The following is a 7,936-nucleotide window of genomic DNA, read 5'->3' on the forward strand; positions in this document are numbered from 1 at the left end:
GATACTACAGCACCAGTGTCCACTGCCTCCTCTACTACTACAGCACCAGTGTCCACTTCTCTCTCTGATACTACAGCATCAGTCACCACAGCTCCCTCTATCACTACAGCACCAGTGGCCGTCACTTCCTCTACTATTCGTACAGCTACAGTAACCACTTCTGATGCACTCCCCAGTGAGTTAATATCCGCACGTATCTGTGAATAACACAGTTGTGTCTAGTGTTCATGATAAAACGGTGAACTGCAAAATATTCAGAGCTTTACTATGTTGTCTGAGAGTTGATGTGAAAGCACCTTTGGCATAAAGCACAGCAATTACAGAAACTTTCTAATTAGAGGCACAACAGTCTAGGACCATGAGACGTATCTAGCTCGTAATGGAGCCTCTCCTTCTGGTCTGCCCAAATACCCATTGCCCAGCGTCCACAACTCAGCGTGGTCTTGTTTTTATATTGTAACAAACACTCCTGAATCTGTGTTGGCAGTGTGAGGAATGATAGGCTGGAGACAGCTTTACAGGCTCACTGATGGTTTTGTTAACATCATCACAATCACTGACACAGTGATAGAAACTGCAGGCTGGATGTTGTTTATATTAACCAATTGCTATAAGGTTTTGATTACTTTTGTTTATTTTTCCTGATCAATGCTATTTTAATTAACCAATGCATTAGTATTTTAATCATAGGTAACCCTTTCTTATATTATGTGTTTTAACCATACATGCTGTATCATATAATGTATACGTTATGCAACTGTATAGCTGTGGACTTGGTTTATATGAATTAGGCTATTTGCCACGGATCATGACACTGAACCCTCATGAATGTCCAGACCTTACTGTATATTGTTGACACACGGACATTTATTCACATCTCAGTCATTGAACTCTGTAGTTCTCTTAAAGCAATCTTTAACCTTACTGTCACATCCCTAAACAGTTTCCTCCTTACCCAACAGCTCATTTAGAAAGAACAGTCTGATTTATGCTAAGTGCTTATGACACAGTCCACATCTTAATTATTATCTTCAGAGTGCTGAAGGTGATAGTCTGTGGTTTCAAGGTTTTGTTCAAATATTTCTCCTTATTTGTGTTTTCTTCATCTCTCAGTTGTCCTGAAAGCACCTGTCTGGATTTTTATTTTTAGGTTTGGTACCTGACTAGGGGATCTTACAAAGATAGGTGTATTAATTCTGAAATCACTGTTATTTCACATAGAGGTCAGTCAACAATCTGTGTGGGTCAGTAAGGTTATTTTATGCACCTTGATGCACAATGGTATCGTTAGGCAGATGTCAGGGTGAAGGACAGTAGAGATCAATGTTTCTTTCATTCTATACTTGCCATGCTGTCTGCTCTTTTATTCCATTTCCCCTGAAATATTGTCAACCCTCCCTGGAACACTGGAACAACTGTACCCCCTATCACTCTTCTGTTTGTGCTACTCTCTTTCCCCCTGCTGCCCACTTAACCCCCACTGTGTTGGTGTCCAACAGGTGGGGTGTCGACCCTCTCCAAGCTTTATAAATATAGGTATATTCAAAAATTTAATATTGTTAATGATACTGGGAAAAGGTGTTATCCTTTGTTTATTTTCATTTTCAGCTACTGATTTTTTTCTTTAGTTACATGACTCCCATATTAAGTGTAGATTAAATGAAGCAACAAATTCACTAACATCTAACGCAACACAAGTGCCACCTATTGAAATTTTTTTGCCCAGTGAAGATTCTTTGGGCAGTTTGATTAGTAATTCTGAATCTTGAAGCAGTATAGCACACCCTAATTTACCATGTCAACAGGTTTTGAAGTGCATTTTTAATGGCTGTGTCAGTATTTATCTTTTGGGGGTTCCCCTTGGAATCTGTTCTCAACCATCGATTCAGGTCTAGCAAACACCAGCAAGTGATTTCTGCTTCCATATCAGTGCAGTTCACTGCAGGCTAATTTTGGCAGGTGATTGCAGTGTCTTCCACTGGCAAACACGGAGTTAAGTCTCAAGCTTGTTTGGACATGATTCCAATGGTTTTACTGCCTCCACCTCCTGACTTGTGTCCCATCACCTGCATTACTTCTCCTTCACTTCCTTACCCATCAGTGTTACATTGAAACTTCGCATGTCTGGAAATGCCACTTCATACAAAGCTCCTGCAACATGCATGCTCCTCACTCACACCACTCTTTCACTGTATGTTATTTGGCATTATTTTGAATATGATCTTCCTATGACCTCTGCATAGGATCTAATGAGAGTATAAAAAGTCATGTGGTGATATTGGAGGGCTGGATGTAAGACATCTGTCCAGTCCTCTGGGGGTCATTCTGCTGTTTCACTGCTTTTTTCAGTACAAGTCTGTGGGAGGCCCAAACTTAATACATCCCTCCTCGCGGGTCAGTCAGCTGCAGAGGGGTCCTGGCCATGGATGGCCAGCCTGCAGAGAAACGGGAGTCACGTGTGTGGAGGGACCCTTGTTACTGGTGACTGGGTGATGACAGCTGCACAGTGCTTATCCAGGTACAGAGCAACCCCACCTGTCCCTCTCTCTCAGGTACAGACCAACCCCACCTGTCCCTCTCACCCAGGTAAAGACCAGCCCCACCTGTCCCTCTCACCCAGGTACAGACCAACCTTACCTGTCCCTCTTACCCAGGTACAGAGCAACCCCACCTGTCTCTCACTCCCAGGTGAAAAATAACAAGACTCCACTAATGGTGTTGAAACAATTCTGATGTGACCATATAAAACATCTATTAAAACAGTTAAATTAATACCGAGGTAGTCATAGAATCGTTCTCATGTTCAGACACTGGGACACACGGGACTGGACACAATGACATCATGAAACCAAGACAGGAGAATGACCACAGCCAGAAATAAAGGAATAAGGTCAGACACTAAGACCCTTTTAAAAAGCCAAAAATGATGGCTCACCACATAACGATTCATGTCACAAACACTCTGAGTTAATACAACAGTAATTCACACACCAACACAGGAATGGATGCAACTGAGACTCAGAATGATGCATTTAATTTTGGCACTGTGACAGCAGTGCTGTGGAAATACATGTTCCAACAGGACTCCAGATACAGACAGTGCAAGGGGGCTTTAGACTGAGAGACAATGAGGTCAGTGTCTCCTCTGTTTCCCTGCAAGGTTCTCTTCAGTGTTGATACGTTGTGCTGTCCAGTATATCTGTTATTCCCTCGTCTATATCCCTCCAGTCCGGTGACTGTCCAGGAGTGGACAGTGATCCTGGGAAGACTGAAGCAGAATGGCTCAAACCCCTTCGAGAGATCCCTGGGGGTCCAGAGTGTCCAAACCAGCCAGCTTGGTGGCACCAACATCGCCCTCCTGAAACTGGACACCAAGGTCTCCTTCACTGACTACATCCAGCCCATCTGCCTGGCTGGGGAGAGAGTCTCATTCCCCACTGGAGCCCAGTGTTGGGTCACTGGCTGGGGCAACGCAGCTGGGACAGGTGAGACCAGAATTTTGGATCATATTCCAGGATCAGAGAGAGGGACACAAGCTTTACCGTGTGGGCAGTGCTGTTGTCGTTGATCAAGGTACTGCACACAAACTGGCCCAGCTGTACATCTGTATGCAGGGGCACCAATATTGGGGGTGGGATCCCCCAGGTCCCCAGTGTGGACAGCGCTATTGCATTCTCTATCCATGTGCTCCACTTGTTTGCACAATTTCATTTGTTCCTTTATGTACAGTGGTGTTTCCATGGATTTAAGCAGTTGATTTTAACGTTAATGGTAAAAAACAGTAATAGCTTCCTAATTTAATATCAGGAACTGCATTAAATAAAATACTGCTGCATATCAAGGGGACAGGAGGAGGACTAGATCACACTACAGCTTCTTGAGTCCTTTATATGCAACACAGTCTCACAGGCTGAACTCTAGGGCTTCACCCACTGAACAATGTTCAGAATCTCTTTGAACAGCTGAAATTGCTGCTTGTTGAGTGTTGAGTGTTGAGTGGGTGAAGATAAAATTGCTGTTCTTTGAGTACTGGTAATATCAAATATCAAAACACGTTCCTTTCTTACACCTCTATCCTGGAGGCGGGGTGACAGGACCAAGATTTCTCCACACTCAGTGCCAGGTAGATGAGTCAGGAAGTGGGAGAGGTCAGATTTTCCCACTTTCTCTTGAAAGCTAAGATCTCCCATGTGTCCCGATACTGTCAGGTGAGAACACTCTCCAGCAAGTGTCCACAGCCATCACCGCATGTGTGAACAGCTCTTCAGCTGACAACCTCTGTACCGGATCGCTGGACCTACAGCAGGTACCCAGACCTCCAGACACTGAAATCTCCTGCTTCTTCTTTAAAACACAATATTCAGGCAACAATGTATTAACCCTTCTATCTTTGTGTTTCTCTCTGTCCAGGTAGACTCAGGGGATCCCCTGGTGTGTAAACAGGACTCTCTCTGGATTCAGGCCAGCATTGTTGCAGTGGACAACAATGTCCAACGAAAGGGGCATGTGGCCCGAGCCCTGCAGCAGGGGGTGTTCCCCAAGGTGTCCAGATACCAGAGTTTCCTGCAGAGCAACGTGGGCCCCACTCTGCCCCTCATCAACCCCAACACCGTGGTCACCACCACCCCCACCCCCAGCAGCGCCCACTCCCTGGGACACACTGTCCTGCTGCTGGCTGTCCTGTCCCTGCTGCTGACCGCCTGGACCTCCACACCCTGAGCCCTGTTCACTCACTGGACACCTATAGCACCTGGAACAAGGACGTGTCTCTCTCCCTGCTGCAGGCTGGACTTTAGGGCTGATATTCTGTCTTCTTTTCATACCTTTCATGATATTGTCTCTTGTGTGAACATGTACACAAGCTGTAAAATTACTGTGACTTTGATACCAGCATGATTCAGACAAGCTGCCCCAGAAGGCTTTGTTTTTCAGATATTCATTTCATACTGGCAGATTTTTAAGTTTTTCTTATTTTCCTAGCACTGGGGGAAAAAAATCCTAATGTGTGACAAAACTATGCTCACACCATGATCAAGTCAGTCAACCAACCAACCAATCCATCCAGGTTTCTTACCAGTAGTGAAATTATTCTGAACGTGTTCTTATTTAATCAGCTTTGAATCCTATTGGGACTGTGTCCGCTGTCTGAGAATGTTTTGTTTTGTGGTTATCCATTTTCCAATTTCTGTATAGGTTTTTTTTTAATCAATCATTTTTGATCACGTCATGAATTCGTCTTCCGTGTAAACATGTACACAGGCTGTAAACATACTGCCATGCAGACAAGCACATTTAGACAGGCTCATTGTTTTTTTTCATTCCATACTAACCGATTTTAAACACTTTCTGATTTTCCTAGAGTTAGAAAACAATTCCCAGTGTGTGACACAATTGTACACAAATAGCATTATGAGCGTAAATTACTATCACCAGGTCAATCAATCAATTGCTCATCCACAAGCTCATGAGCAGCGGTGAAGTTATTCTGCAAATATTCTCCTCCTTTTTCTGGCTTTGAACCCCTCTGGGACTCTGCGGCACAATTTAGGCAGGCTGTGTCAGTTGTCCAAACATGTTTTTATTTTTGATGATGACTTTCCTCTAAAGACTTATGAATGTATCGTTTTTCATTTTCAAGCATAAAAAATGTAAAAAAAACTTATTTTTCAGTCCACCCTTCACTCTATGCCCTCATCATCGTGATCGTTTTTTAAATCACTCTCCGGAGCGCGCGGACACTGTTCACTTGGACTTACCAAACAAAAAAAATTTTTCGAAAAAGGTACATTCTCATCGCACTAAGCTCCTAGCTCTTGCTCCTGTTATTTAATGCATCTTGTATTTGGCAATGCAACGCTCACACTGAGACAATCCTTTTATCACAGCTCTACACACAACACAGATCTAATGCTTTTTTTGCAGAGAACTGAATAACTAAAGCATTACCCATGATTCACTTCAAGATAAACGTTACCTCTTTGTACCACATGTCCTGTCTCCCCCAGCCTGCTGTGTCCCAGTGGACTCAGCTCTGGTCTGTTCTCTGTCACGATGATGAAGGCTCCTCCTGTGCTGCTCTGGGCTGCTCTCTGTTTCACTGTCCTCTGAACAGCACTTAATAAAACACTTCATTGATTGTTGCATCAGACATCTGTTCTCTCTCCACCAGCCTCTGTTCTTGTTTCTTGTTCAGGGGACACAGCAGTGGGGCACACGGGGGACCCCAAACCTCAAACCCCACCCCACCTCCAAGCTGCCTGGGAAGATCATCTCTTAAAAAATGTTCCCCTTCTGTGTCACAGCTGTAAAAGACAAAGCACACACAGGGAGCCGTGTGATCTAGAACCCCCTGGTCTTGTGGGGGCTGTGGGGGCGTCTCCTGTTTGTTTCCTCATGGGGCTGAACTGACTGGAACTCCTTCCCCTCACATGTGATCAAGGGGTCCCCCCCATCTCTGAGCTGCCAGCAAAGAACAGAGCAGCTCCAGACTCAGTGAGGGGATCTGGAACAGGGGCTCCCAGCACTGGTCCTGGGGGGCCAACGTGTCTTCTGTTCCTCCTGTTCCACTGACAGTTCCCATTGCTGGCTGTGGCACAGCAAGCCGAAATTCCGCTGGTCACCACTAGAGGGCCTCACAGAACCAGGAATTCGGCTCAGCGCTCGTCTCCCTGTCAGCTGCGTTGGAATCGGGGTTAATGCAGTTGACAGAAACGGTGATGAAAAGGTCCGTCAACGACTTGTTTTTCAGTTTAGTCACCAAAGACGAAGCGCTCACGAAAATAATCCACAATGATGGCGACAAAGACGAAATTCCTCTGCAATTTTTGTTCGAGGGAATTAAGACGAGATGAACTGACCTGTCTTGAGTCAAACTCGCGCAGAAATTAAATTCCCTCACACGCACAGTTTCAGCGTTTGCGCGCCTGCTTTCTGTCCAGTGGATGGCAGGCGAGCTGTGACGTGTGACGAGTACACTCCCAGCGGGGTCTCAGGGCTGCCGCTGTGCGAGAACCGCGAGTATCGGGGTGTGCCGCTTTCTCTCCTCTCTCCTCTTTTTTTTCTTCCTCAAATTCCCGGCCAGTCTTTTCCACACCTCGTGTGATGCATTCTTCTCGTTTCTTCATGGATTGGTACCCAGATAAAACAATGAGGTGTACACGCTGCGCTCGTTAGATCAAGTATTAAAACTGCAGCAGCCGGCTGAGAAAAAGCTCAGCCGCGGGGACGCAAGAAATCCCTGTGGTTCTCCGCGCCTTCAGCTGGGAGGAAAAGACCTGGAGTCTGACAGGGCGTCATACAGCAAAACACACAGCAGATCAGCAGAACGCGGCTACACTTACAGTAAAGAGCCGAAATCTACAAAACCCAGCTGCAGAGTCTCACACCGTGCGAGTGATCTCCGATATCTTCTAAATCAAATCCTGAAAGCAGAACAAAGTCAATTTTCTCAACCTCCAGAATAATGAGCAACACCCCCACCCTAATAAAAAATACACAACACATTTCATAGTTTTTCACCAGCAAAATAAATGAAAACGTCACAAAGAGGCTTATATCAAATGAAACATAAGAAAACTAAAACAAAAAATAAAAACAACTACAAAAGTAAATGCCCACCAAAAAAAAGCCTTAAATATCATGTTCTTACCTTGTAAGACATGAGGAAACGGCTGAAATATACTGTATTGACTGCATGTTTCGTCATCCTGAGCTCAGGGAAAACTGAAGTCTAATGGGTTTAGATTGCTGTCGTTCATTTGGGTTGTTACTTTCCTCAGAGCTTGCTCTGTAAGGGGAGCCTTTGCTTGTCTCCCTTCTTTGTTTACTTATCAGGTAATGATCAGTTTGATTGGTATCAGTGGTCCTCACACCTGGAGGCTAGACAGGTGTTCTTTTCCTGCCTAACAGCAATAAAACCCCTCTCTAGTACTGCCTA

General features: G+C 44.9%; 1 protein-coding gene across 2 annotated transcripts; it reads left to right on the top strand.

Annotated features, from left to right (window-relative positions):
• The first annotated feature begins 16 nt into the window (after positions 1 to 16).
• LOC138238106 (serine protease 27-like) lies at positions 17 to 6,136 on the top strand. 2 transcript variants are annotated; one of them, XM_069187990.1, is made up of 5 exons: positions 17 to 175; positions 2,350 to 2,518; positions 3,229 to 3,485; positions 4,209 to 4,306; positions 4,411 to 6,136. In XM_069187990.1, the coding sequence occupies exons 2-5, from the start codon at positions 2,427 to 2,429 to the stop codon at positions 4,717 to 4,719; spliced, it is 756 nt and encodes a 251-aa protein (XP_069044091.1). In that variant the 5' UTR covers positions 17 to 175; positions 2,350 to 2,426; the 3' UTR covers positions 4,720 to 6,136. The 2 variants fall into 2 exon arrangements, with proteins under 2 accessions (XP_069044091.1, XP_069044090.1); XM_069187989.1 differs by lacking the exons at positions 17 to 175; positions 2,350 to 2,518 and having other exon boundaries at positions 2,916 to 3,485.
• The last annotated feature ends 1,800 nt before the right edge of the window (positions 6,137 to 7,936 follow it).

The sequence above is a fragment of the Lepisosteus oculatus genome, chromosome 4, assembly GCF_040954835.1.
Source record: "Lepisosteus oculatus isolate fLepOcu1 chromosome 4, fLepOcu1.hap2, whole genome shotgun sequence".
In the NCBI taxonomy this organism is placed as follows: domain Eukaryota; kingdom Metazoa; phylum Chordata; class Actinopteri; order Semionotiformes; family Lepisosteidae; genus Lepisosteus; species Lepisosteus oculatus.